At 39.1% G+C, this 13,674-nt stretch overlaps 1 protein-coding gene across 6 annotated transcripts in view; it reads right to left on the minus strand.

The window, feature by feature from the left end:
- The window catches only part of LOC126918890 (CREB-regulated transcription coactivator 1-like), a 64,962-nt gene that overhangs the window by 8,451 nt on the left and 42,837 nt on the right, over positions 1 to 13,674 (minus strand). For 2 of the 6 annotated variants that reach the window (XM_050727429.1, XM_050727425.1), the window contains 7 exons: positions 12,180 to 12,285; positions 10,936 to 11,059; positions 9,098 to 9,190; positions 5,624 to 5,779; positions 5,173 to 5,280; positions 4,754 to 4,915; positions 1,023 to 1,085 (listed from right to left, as the gene is read on the minus strand). In XM_050727429.1, coding sequence (XP_050583386.1) covers positions 1,023 to 1,085; positions 4,754 to 4,915; positions 5,173 to 5,280; positions 5,624 to 5,779; positions 9,098 to 9,190; positions 10,936 to 11,059; positions 12,180 to 12,285 — 812 coding nt within the window. Of the gene's footprint in view, positions 1 to 1,022; positions 1,086 to 4,753; positions 4,916 to 5,172; positions 5,281 to 5,623; positions 5,780 to 7,353; positions 7,402 to 9,097; positions 9,191 to 10,935; positions 11,060 to 12,179; positions 12,286 to 13,674 lie in introns of all 6 variants that reach the window. The other 4 variants (XM_050727426.1, XM_050727428.1, XM_050727430.1 and 1 more) reach the window with 4 other exon arrangements.

The following is a 13,674-nucleotide window of genomic DNA, read 5'->3' on the forward strand; positions in this document are numbered from 1 at the left end:
AGCGAAGAAGAAGGGTAGGGTGCGGCCGAACGACGAAGACAGGCTGAGAGAAGGAAGGGCGGGGGAGCAAGAAAATGCAATAGAAAAACGGAGAAACGAAAGGCGGATCGGCGGATCGAATCGTAAGCGCTTTTATTCGCCACGTGGATACGTTCATTCTTTAGTGGAATTGGTCGTTACCACTCCTCCGTTTCTAGACTGTATTCGTTGTAATGACTTTACCAGCTTTTAATCACTCTCCGATGAAAATTCCGATGCATATTTCTTCAGAGGTAACGAAACGTTCGAAACTATTCGCGAAAAAACGCTGCAATTTATTCGTTTCCTTCTTCTTTCTTTTGCTCATTTCGTTCGTTCATAGAAATTGGCGTTTGATTTTTCCTTTGCCGAACGTTACGGTACATCAGAACGACTTACGTTAGAGCGAATATATAATAAAATTACCATCCTGATAACGCGGCGACTTCGTTAGGGTATCGCGGGCTGAGCAAATGGACCTCGTGCGCCACGCGAATTGAACCGAAGAATTTTCACGTTGGTACGTCGTATTCATCTTTTAGAACCTCAGTATATCCACCGTAAAGCATGCGGTAAACCATCACGACGTCGTTTTGTACATTTTACCACGGGACCCGGTGCTATGGCGGCGTTCAACGACAAGGTCGCCAGATAAAGAGGAAGTATAGGAACGTAAACGCTCCAACGATCGGTTCTTATTAAATCGTAGTACCGCCTGGTGCGTTTCTTTGCCTCCAGAACGGCCAATTATCGCGCCAACGACCACATCGTGATAACACCGTGAGTTTCTTTTAACGCGACCGTAGACATCGATCAATCGTTCGCTGCTTGAAAAGAAGAAGAAGAAAAAAAAAGAAAGAAAAAAGAAGAAAGATAACGAAGTAGGAGAACGGATGACGGCACGTAGAACGCGAAAGTTGCGAGAAGAAAGTGGAAGCTCGTCGTGTCGAAGGGTTGTGAAAAAAGGATCAAGTTCATATAGTTTGTCAAGGGCGTTATTTCACCTCTATCTGCGGGTTCCAGGTGCAACCAAGTTCCATGAGCTGCTGCGCGAATTTCGGCCAATCCTGACGGATGCGGGCAACAGATAAACATCAAGGCTTAACATTTCAATCGTATTCGCAGAACGAGGCAGTTAAAAAAGAGAAGTATTTTCTGTTCTTTTTCTTTCTTATGCGAGGGTGAAGAATTAACCATCGAAATGTAAACTGTGGAGGCTGGTGGTGGCCGGGTTCATTGAGATTCGCGCTGAAAGATCGCTAATATGTGTATCATGTACCTATTTTCAACAAATTATTGCTTCTCGCATATGATTTATACATACTCGTGTATCTGATATTTCCGAATAAATAGCAGGAAAATTATTGGCAATAAAGTATCGAATAACAGGATTGCGATGATACTCTAAGTAGAAGAAGTAAATATCAAGGTGTAATGCATGAATGTGTGAAGTCTAACGATTCGCGTTTCTAATCGATAAAAAAGTTCTTTCGTTCTCTGAGAGATTCAAACATAGATCGTTAGACCGCGGATTTTTCCCAAACATAACCGAAATCAGGAAGAAACAGATCCCAAGTAAGAATTGAATATTCTAGCGAGTAATTTACTTTAGATACTTTGTATTTATATATCGTATGTATTCAATATAGAAACGCATGAATATCCGCAGTCTACTAATCACGTAAATACTTGTGTATATGTTTAGGTAAGAACTAGAAATGTAGTCGATCAATTTGTCTTCCGAGAGGCTCGTGTAGCGCATTGTTTATCGATCTCTTGCTAGGATAATTATTTCATTTCGTAACTGATACAAACAATTTTGACATTATGCGCGCTGACACCTTAAATTCGTCGGATATCCAGTAACCCGGCCGCAGGAATGCGAGGGTTAAAGGGAGAAAAGAGATCGTGTCTCTCTAATACGAGCTGGTGCAGTCGTTCGAAAAAAAGAAGCGCGTGTTCGAAAGGATGCACCGCAGCGTCTCGATGCGTCTATCGATCGGGCGCAATGAAAAATTATGTACTTCGCTACGAACGGCAACGAAAACGCTGGTTCGCGGCAAAGGAAAATTACAGACGCATGCAGAAAACCAAGTGGAAAGTAATTTCAAGCTTTTGGGGCGACGTAGTTCTTCCAGTCTGCGCGATTTTGCCAAACCGTGGAAGAATCCCAACGACGAAGAATTCGAAGCGAGCAAAGCGAACCGTACTTGTAACAGAGAGATCGTTAATCGCTCGCCGATACGAGCGATGATTAGCAATGCACGCGACAACGACATAGGCGGCTCATGGATTATTAACTCGCATAATTTCTGACCTTTTTAATCGCCGGAACGCTCGACCAAAACGAGCGGCATACCAAAAGCGTGAGTGACGGAGAAATTCGTGGTAACACGTGCACGTGGAATAATTCATATCGTCTAGGTTTGTGAAGGTCAGCCATCGTGGAGGAACACGGCGAAAAATTATGCACGGATATCCATGAGCCACGATCGAGGGGAAATCGTAATCTTCGGGCAAAGAAGAGGCCGGTATCCATTTGTTGTCTATTTTTGTCTCGCACCATGATTGCATACCATTCAATAATACGCCACAATGCTAATAATAGCGTATACTTAATAGGGTGGAAGGAAAAAAATGAAAATTATCTGACTATATTTTAATAATAAAAAAGCTTGACTTTACTTTTGTAGACGAGGTATGCAAAAGTCCATTTATATCAAATGAATTTTCGAGATGCCGTAAGGGCTATTTTTGGGACAAACAAACAGTTTAAAATAAAAAGATTTCGTTCAAAAATATGTCGTACTCGATGTTCCAATTATTTACGACGTTTCACGTTTAACCAGCATCGTCGTTCTTGCTTTTATTATATTCCTAATTATTATACTTTTCTATTTATTCCTATATGATCAAGATTATAAACGATCGGCAGGTTCTTTATATTAAATTATATTTATAGGCGATATTGATAGGCAAAGATTTAACGCTCGTTCGACGCAATACACGAATATACAACAAATGGCCAACTACCTAAAGGCAACACAGAAAAACAAACGCATTCAGAAAGAATGAGAACCGTAACGCAGTAAATCATAGGAGCAATTAAGCGCCAAAAATATGTTGAAATTGCGTTCATCACGAGCGAACCTAAAATTCATCGCAATCAGACGCGCGCTCGACAAATAAAGAGAAAAGTGTCGACGAACGTCGACAAGACGTTGCGTATCATGCAGATCGAGACCGTAAGTGGCGTCTACATGGATCGCTTCTACGTAAAGGATCGACGAAAATTATACATACTCAGCGGCATTCCCAAAATCTTACGCAAACGAAACGATAACTGTTCGCGTACTTACCACTCCCTTCCGTATGCACAAACAAACAATTACGATCCAATTAAAACGTAGTTGTTGTCGAGTCCGCGTGATTTACGTTACAGAGATGCAAAGTTGCGCGTCTCTCGAACGAATCGTCAGAAGTTTCCGTGAAAGAATTATTCGATGGATAAGATGTACTTTGGTGCGCCAGGAATTTTTCGATCGAAACAATGCGCCTCGTATGGAAAACTAGCGACCAAAGAAAAGCGGAAAAGCGACGTAACACGGAATGAAGTTTTTTGGACGAAAAATAATTGACAGACTCATGCTCGTAATAAGAGACTCGTGTATCCTTTTCCATGTTTATCCTTCTCCCCCCCTTTTTTTTTCAAAAAGAATACTTCTGTATGCCTTTAGTCTCTGATCGATACATTTGAATCTTTTGAAACAAAATGTTGCTCGTATTGCGCGATTACTATAAGCGTATCCGCAATTATATCGTAGAAGGTACCTGATTAAACAACGAAGGCGTGGAACTGTGGCGAGAGTTATTTCCGTAGAACCGTGTAATTTTCGTTTAACCATAAATTAGGACGTACACAGTAGCTTACAAAAGTGTTCGAACACTCGTAGAAATCTTTTATGAATACATATAACACGTGTGTCTTTTAAATTCTACAGACATTTTCAGATTGGTCTCAAACTTTAGCAATACGATCATAACGATCGTGTCTCGTTACGGTGCTGATCGTATTTCAAAATGTTTTACGCAACACGTACAATTACATACGTGTCTTTTAAGCGTTGAAATACTTTTATCAGCCACTGTAGATCATTTATCATAATCTCGATTCCAAGTATCAAAAGACGCTACTATCTAAAAAAAAAAAAAAAAAAAAAAATAAATAAATAAAAAAGAAGAGGGAAAAAAAAGTCGAAAAATTTGACAGTCATCGTTTTCGCTACAATTATAAATTAAAATCAATTATAATGGAAAGTAGCACGAGTCGAATGTGAAGCATGCGTGCTCCACTGCCGTGCGATGTTAAATAAAATGTCTCAACCGCAGTGCTATCGATTTAGCTTCCGCGTTACGAGCAATAAAACAACACCGGTAAAGCCGTTGTTCACGGCCGAAACGCAACGTGATGTCGATAGCGTCACTCTTGGTAATAAGGGAGATATTCGAAGATCCCTTGAGCAACGCTCCGAATCCGGTAAAATCGAACGAACGATCGGGACGATTCGTCGAGTTGTTTCCAAAGATACTTTCTCACCAAGGCAACGTGAAATTGTCTGAAAGATCTAAACCTGAGGCATCGCGTTGGATCGTTGTGAAAGGAAGAGAACACGAGACGGTGGCTGAATATGAAAACCACGATACTCCACGATAAGGAAGGACTCCTTTTACTAACCATCGTGAACTGCTCGAAGTCCTGCTGAAGCGCCGCTGCCTGTGCCTGGTTCAGGAAGTAATTGTTTTGGTCGATGTTCTCTGATGTTATGTTCGGTGGACCAGGATGACCCGTGGGACTAGGAGGCGCCGATGGATTATTACTGTAACTCAACGGGCTGCCCTGCGATCGATCACAGATTACACCAGTTATTTACATTCCTGTTATTTTTATTATTCGATTATTACTTCTTTTATTATTCGATCGAATTCTAGGTGCTTTTTGCCTTTTACCTATCGTATATTGTATATAACATGCTCGTAACTATAAAATAATAACTAAAAGGAATATTGAATCTTCGCAAAATTATATTTCCGCTATTTAATCGTTGTTTATTTTTCCATCGTTGGTCTATAAATACTTATTATAAAAATACTTACTTGAATCGTTAGTCCGGGTGACGATTGAGGCGACGGCCTATTCACCTGCTGCGAGGATCTGTACGAGCCTAAGGAGTTGAGCTGCGGCTGCTGTGTCTGCGACGACTTCTAAGAACAGCCGCAAGAAGAACCATATCAACAAATTCTCTTTTTCTTTGTCACACGTGGTATACTCCGTCTTCCTCTGCCCTTGGTAAAATACGCGACTAAAAACCAATTAACCTTCGTGGCGGTCTAAATCATTCGATCCGACAGGATACTCGGAAATAGAAAAAAGAAAAACGACGCGGTCGACCTTTCGACTGCGAAAGAATTTCAAGCTACCATCCGATCGTTTTTTGCCTCGTTTCATAAGCTGGAAGCTTGCGAACGAGATCCTCGTAGGGTATAACTGTTTGAGGAATCGGGCAGAGGAAAGGAGAAACGAACGCGAATAACGTGATATACTAACTGGACTTTGCGGTGGCACAGGACTGTGCGGTTGCTGATAAATGTAGTGACCAGTTGGACTGTGGGACGTCGCCGTCGGTGGCTGAGGCACCGGTTGTTGCGAATAACTCTGAAGATCCTGTTGCGAAGTACTTGTGCTGTTTTCTAGCGCCACACCCTGTTTCATAGGCACTGCTATTAACGATCGGTCGGCGGTTTCTTTTTTTCCTTCGCCTAGCCTCAGTCTGAATGGTTAGTAGCGGTAGCTATGCGAGGCTCGCGCGATCGATTTCTATGCCGATTGCGAACGTTCAAAGTCACGGGAAACGCGGTTTGCCGACGACCGCGGTGCTCGTCTCTTTTCGTGGTACGGTAAAACCTCCATTATCCGAATTAATAGGGAGATACGTGATTGTTCGGCTGAAGGAATTTCCAGATGATAGAACGGTCTTGTAATTAGTTTTCTCCGTAATTATTATTCTACAGTTGCATATTGTTCTATATACAACCTCGTTCTCCAATAAATCTTTTCATTTTCATAATATCAAATTATGATAATTATATGAAAATTCTATTAAACGATACGATACGTAAATTTAAGATACTTGGACCTAATTAGTTGATATATAAATACTGAAATAAGCACAATGGTACGCCAATGTTATTTGTAGGCACTGGATATTTCAGAAAGTATAATACAAGGATAATTACGAAGGATAATATGTAAAATAAATGTAATATTTAGTTAACTATATTTGCAGATCGTATATCTTCTATTCTGCTAATAAATCAAATCATAAGATTTTTAATAGCGTTGACCTGCGTTGAATTCAGTTGTGTCTTAAATCGTCTAAGGTCTCTGTCTAGTGCAATAATACTTCGGATTGAGAAGGCTTCGTCGTCATTTTCATTGTAATTTTCCTCTTCGGATACTAAAGGTTCCATTGTATTTACACGAAACCGAAAAGGCCGAGATCGCCCGAGGGGCGGACGTTTTCTTCAATTTCCAATTTAATTACGAACCAGCGAGCTTTATCAGGTAAACGTTATTCATCCGCGACGGCCGAGCTTTTTCTTCTTAAGCGGACAATTAACGTCTATCCGGTCGAGTGACTCGACCGATAAAAGTTCCTCTTTTCCTCGGAGCCCTCGCGAATGCAAACAAGATTCACAAAGATATCGGATTCATTTAGCTGGCAAAGTTCTCCAGCTCCGATATGGAACTTCTAACCATCGTGTCAGGGCGAAATAACCTCCCCCCAGCTAAGAAACGGACCATGGATACGAGTTCGAAACTGAACGACAAACATTTTCCATTTACGCGGTGGAAAAATTTCCGATCGAACGTTTACGCCTCCGACGATCTCAGTGAGAAATTTATCGATGAAATTCTATCCGCGCGTTTCCGTCTGGAAAAAGCACACGAGCTAATTCCCGATCGCGTGTCAACGATTCCACAAAACTTCTACTTTTAGCCAGACTTTTTCTACTTTGCAACGTTGACACACGGTGTTACGGGATCACCGAATTCGTGTCCGAGGTTCGACTATCCGTGACTTTTCGCTGTATTTTACATGTGAGGTTCGACTATTGCCTCTGTTTCGCTAGCTACGGATACTATTAAGAAGCGGGACGATATTAAAAAGGAAAGAAAGAAAGAAAATGGGGAGAAACGAATCGAAGAATGAAAGGAGAATTGTAGTGAAACGCGCGGCGTTGTCGTAAGCGCAAGAACAAAAAATTGCTACTAACCTTACACGTGTGAAGGAACCTAGAGTTAACAGGCACTGATAAATGGTTCTGCAAAATAACAAACACAAACAAACACTACAACAAAGGCAAAATAAAAATAAAATGAAATTAAAGGTGGCCGCTAAGCGTACAGGAGGCTGGTACTAATTCGCTCAAACGATTCGAGACCAAATTCAATATTTTTTTTTTACCGCGCCAAACCGTTTATTGTTAACGTTGATCGAATCGTTCGTTTTAAATGAAAAAGAGGGCATGCATCGAACGCTTATAATTCACACGAAGCAATAATACAAGAAAGTAGTGGCAATTTAAAAAATTTTGACCATTTCGTAGCAAACTATACGATCGCCGGATTAAAGGGAAAAGATATTTATATTATAAAATTACATTTTCGTAATTTCTTAGCGTATTTAGAACAACGAGATAGAACGTGTCTCGCGAGAGAACTTACCCGTAGCGAAATTCGCGACGCAACGATCAGCATTACGCTTCTTTCGCCACGGTGCATTAACGTTTTACGACCAGGATGTAGGATAAAATCGATATTCAGCAGGGCTACGACTAATCTAGATAACGATTAACAAACTGTGCCCGTGATTGCTCCATCGGAGAACGATAATGGCACTCTATCGAAATTGTACGCGAGCGGAGAGCGGCATGCCATAGTAGTTACGTACAAAGTAAAACACTTTAGCTGGCGATCTAAGTGTTTCATAACCGTCGGTAGCGATAAGTTTGCGTGGAAAAACGAAATCGTTAATCCAATCGTCGATTTCGTTCTTTCTCGTCGAGTCGTACGGAAATCGCGTTCGATCTTCGCGCCATTACGTTTCGTTTTAATAACGACGATACGCTACTGTTTACCCGAAAGCTCTGTGACGTTGTACTCGTAACACAGCGATGGTTATCGAAGCACAGAAAAGCACAGAACATCTTTTTTCCATGCAACACTACGCATGTACCAGCCGTTACGTTCTGATTCCTACTAACTAGCTTTATAGAGACCAGGCATCTCTCTTTTAGGTTGTTGCATATGAAATGGCCGATTTCACGATTGCCACATCTAACTCGATATTTAACGACTAAAATTACTATTGAATAATATTTCCCAAATAGACATTAATCAGAAATAACGAACATTAAACTTAAAATTAGTCACATTAAATTTATACGTTCGCATCTAATTTTTACATCTGACCTACTAACTTGTGATATTTGGAATTGTCAATTACAGTCGGTCAACCACATTCTTCCAAACCGCTACGAATATAGACTCGTTCTAAATTCCACATTCAATAAGCTCTAAATGGAAATCTAAGTGACAGTAAATAATTTCAAAAGCTGTCTCCTTTACATATAAAATCTTCTCCCTTCCTTTACAGTTCATTATTATCACTAGAAATCAGATATTTTTCGAGAAGCTATAAGTATCTTGAAAATCTTGTCAAAAATTCGGCTATTTCATCTGCAAGTACCTAATATACTATACGCATAGTCGATGAGTCCGCGTCTTTCTCTATGTTTCAAACCCGAAGTCAAATATTTACGGCATTTGTAATATCGAGTCTGATTAATCCAAAGCGAATTTCTCAATCAAAGTTACGAGAATAGAGAACAGTACTCTGATCGATCAAAGTGAACGGTGGAGAAAGACACAGCGCTGTCGACTATAGAGTTGGCAGGTGCAGCAACATTCTCTAAGAACCCGATACTGTGTACCGTACAGGATCGCGAGGATATTTACTTGGGCGCTGGTCTGATCCTGCGAAAAGGATAGCCTCCCAGCTTGGGGTAAGCTGGTCGGCGACAGATTTGTGGGACTGCTCGTTTGACGACTCTGGAATACACCAGCAGTACCACTATTTCAAAACAGATTCCCTTCTACCAAGGAAACGCTACCTAAGTCTTTTATGTTACTCGAACGTCACGCGACGCTACCTGATATGACACGGTCTGTAGTGGATATATAAGAAAGAAAGAAAAGCGAACGAAATAAAAGTAGACGCGGTTAAACGGGTTGAGAACGCGTTGAAAATAGGACAAAAAAAGATATATATATCGTAATCGCGCGCGATTATTCCGATATCGACACGTACACCACTTCCGCGGACGCATTTTTGCACGAAGTTGATACGAAATGGCGATAAGATGAATTTCGAACTGGATACCACCTGTTATTTAAATTTGTCATGTCTCGTCCGGATTAGTCGACTTACTTCGCATTAAATCATCTGACTAACGAGAAGGAGAATAGAAACTCGATAGTGATATTAGTTAATTAATTGCAACTACCAAGTTGGCTAATCCGAACAGAGCATCGCTTTCTTCATTTTACAGTTTTATCGAGGAAAAGTCGTGTCTTGGATTAGAGAGACTAGCCTCTCAAGCTGATAGTTATGCAAATACTATTTGCAGAAACTAATGGCTCAAGGGATAATTCATTCGGACGAATTTAGAAGATTCGGAGCGATTTCTTTATCCTTTTCATCTTCGATGTTACGTATATTCAAATCGTAGTTGAACGAGTTATCAAAAAACTGAATGATAAATGTATTTATTTTCGATCGAAGTGGTATCGATTTATAATGCGTTATTTCTCCTTCGCGAGAAGCTAGAAAAAACATGCTTCTGTTTCTATTGGGTTGGCAACTAAGTGATTGCGGATTTTGTCATTGGGTGTTATTGACCAAATATCACTTAGTTGCCAACCCAATAGAATTTAGATAACTAGATAAAGAAAAAAAGTTTCGGCTATAGTACGAAGGAGACTCGGTGCTAAAGAGTCAAAGTCACATAAAATTACGTGATCTTCTAGTATATCCGAAATAAATATGAAGAAAGGAGGACGTTTGAACTGTACACTGTACCCAGCCACTGGTAAATATATGAACGCTTCGATCGATTTGTATAGATAACACGTGAAATATGTGTGACGATAAATATTAATACCAGACGAACTATTAAAAGCAATAGTTTATATCTTATGCAATCAATTATATATAGATATTCTTCTTTATTCAAAACCTTATCAATGATATATTAAAATTAACGCGATCGGTGGATTCACACGATTCATGGAAATTTGAACGAGTCCTGAATTTTATTGATAGAATTAATTTCTCTGTATTAATTTGAAAGAGCTTTGTCCAAAGGAAATGAAATCGAAGACAATGAGCTTCTAAAATAATAAAACTACTCCGTAACGTGACACTTACAAATGACAGTTCTTTCATCGTAAGTTATCTTTTAAAAATAAATTTCATATTACAATTCTCTAATAAAATATAAAACTTGGTCTTCTTGTTTGCAATTTTCTAACTGAATTTAATTTTATCGGATAGAAACAAGCGCCCGCATATCTTTCAACGGTAGCGTACGACGAATCAGCTTAAGAGATTAGACCGACGAATACCAAAGACAGAAATTCCCCTTTATAATGAACACGATAAAATAAAATAAATAAATAAATAAAATAACGAAGGAAGATACGACTGTAATAAAAGGTGATTTAGGAATGTGCAGCCTCGTAAGGTTTAAGAAGAAACTGAACCGCGTGAAGGACACGTAATTGGACGAACTTACGTTGCTGAATGGTGTACTGCTCGAGTGATCCTCTTGATCCGACGGGAAGTGGACCAGGTCGGGCAACGATCGCGTGTTGCCTATGGGAATTTGCTGTCCTGGTGGCTGAGAGCTCGGATCTATGCTGCAAGACAAATACGTGCTTCAATCAGAAATCGATGCATTTACGAGAGGGAAGCGCACGAGAATCTATAGTAACTGTCAGAGTCTCGAGGCGCCGGTCATTCTCGGAACGACCTCGACCAATGTCAATGTTGTCCAACTGTAATACGAAAGTGCAAAACTAGGAACTCAAATTCGACGAGATTAACTGGAATGTTTCGACTAGAGTAGAATATGATTATTTATCCGAAGAAATTGAGACATACGTCGTTTGTATAATTAGATTTTTCTTGCAATCGAATAAGGAAGCGTTTTCGCATTAAATTTGTACTTCTAACATTCTGAATATTTCAAACATATCGATTGTAATATCAGAAATATCTTTAATATTTTATGAAAATATCTTTGGATCTCAATTCATGCGAATTTATTAAACTCTCGTTTTTCTTAGATTTGACACGTCTTTCTTCTTTTCAATTATGTCTATTACATACAATTTATAACGTTTGTACTCCCCTTAAATATCGGATAATATTAGAATAGCAAAATTCTACACGAACGAACTTATCACGTTTATCATCTGTTATCTTCAAACGTTAACACTAAACGGATAGCTTTCTAAAAGCAAAGGAATTTATAATTTTTCTTGCGACCAACCATCGCCAAATGTTTCGCTAATTAACGCTTCGATGATCGATCGTTTAATCGATGTTTTAATAATCAAGCTTCTGCTATACGATATTATTAAACAATCGTCTAGAAAGTAGATGATGGATAAGACGACTAATAAAATACAAAGATGAGAGTCAAACTTCGATCGCTTGTCGCGAACGCGCTAAAATTTAAGACTGTCCCGAGGACAGACCGGACGGTGCCTATTCAAAATTATATAAACTCTGTGCACGAGCGCATTAGTATGTGCGATATAATGCGTCGTGAATACAATGAAACTTCGTACAATAGCCACGACGTATAAATAATGCATACACTGGTGTGCAATAATAAACAGTGTACTTATCAAGAGGAGATATTCCACGAGATTCGCAAAATTTCAGCCGTCTTTTTCCTTGAGCCGGCTAATCGAAATCGATACGGGGTTGGTATCGCTGGTCGATACAGAGGGAGAGAAAAAGTTTCCTTACTTGCTTCCAGGCACTCGAGGTATTTCACAGGATGATCGTGGCCGTTCGATGAATCCGTAATGCAGGTCCCTGTTGTCGCTGCCGGACCCGGTTATGGTATGCTGATCTATGTACAACGAATTATAAAATGTAAGATAAAAAGGTTAAAAATAGCAACACTAAGGATCAAACGATAGATAATTAATTTTAAATATTGTTAATTTTGTCGTGTTCGAGGTAATCTGTCGACTATTAACGCTTGAATTAGCGGTGGCTAAAAAGCGCCCAGTTTGTAGCTTAAGGAATTGCAATGAAGGATACGGTAAACGAAAGTAAATCTAAAATATATATATTGTAGTAAAAAAGGAACACCGTAATTGTGTAAAGCATAATTATAATTAGTACGAGTAACGAATATGATGCACATTTTAATTAAAGAATACACGATGCAATGATGAAAACATTCTTTAGAAAAAAATCACTGAAATTGTGAAAAACGCAGCATCGAATAATTCAAACATCCAAGAAAATTTCATTATATTAATAATTTAAATTGCCGAGAAAATTTCATTATATTAATAATTCAAATTGCCGAGAAAATTTCATTACATTAATAGTTCAAATTTCCGTGAAAATTTCATTATATTAATAATTCAAATTTCCAAGAAAATGTAATAGTTCAAATTTCCCAGAATATTTGATTAATTTTCAAATAATAAAACAAATACATCAAATCTACAAGGTTTATACAATTTATATGAAAAATTACGAATCGATAATTATGATAATTCTGATAATTGTGCGATTGATTCAATTGCAGCTTTTCGACGCTTATGCTTTAAAACGTGCCATAGTTAGAGGGTGATGCACACGATACGTAGTCCCAAGGCAGAGCGTCCGATTTCGTTGAAGCAACCTAACACCATGTAATGCTTGCTACTTGCTAACATTACTACGGGTATAACGTTTCAGTTCCGATCCCCTCGTGTCGCCGGTCGGTAACAGATTAAGAGGGAATCATCGAAGCCGCCTATATCCGACCGACCGGAATCGGAAAACCTGCCTCGGCCAATGACCTGTCTTCCTAAAGACCTGTTTACAAATTCCAAATATTTCGCAGGAAGCTCTTAATAGTTTCTCGTTTTTTATTGATACGGTGTCCCATTTTTCGCGAGTATATTACAGAGCAGAATATAGCGAGGTGCTGAATTAATTCATTAAACATTTGTAACGCTATGTTAAGATCCGAGCTGGACATTGTATTTCGTTCCATTTTTACCTTTTTACTTTTGTCGTATAAAATAAAACGAGTATTTGCACGAAATAAAAATACAAAAAGGTCGCTTTTTATTTATACGTCAAGCTACAGGAAATGTATTTTCAAATGGGAGGGGAAAAAAATAGAAATAAAACTTTTCTACGTACAATTAATTGAATTCACACGTAGACCATCGTAGGAACGTGTACCGTACTCTGTTTTTAATAGTTCGCGCAATAAATAAAACGGCGACTTATC

The sequence above is a fragment of the Bombus affinis genome, chromosome 7 (genome assembly GCF_024516045.1).
Source record: "Bombus affinis isolate iyBomAffi1 chromosome 7, iyBomAffi1.2, whole genome shotgun sequence".
In the NCBI taxonomy this organism is placed as follows: Eukaryota; Metazoa; Arthropoda; class Insecta; order Hymenoptera; family Apidae; genus Bombus; species Bombus affinis.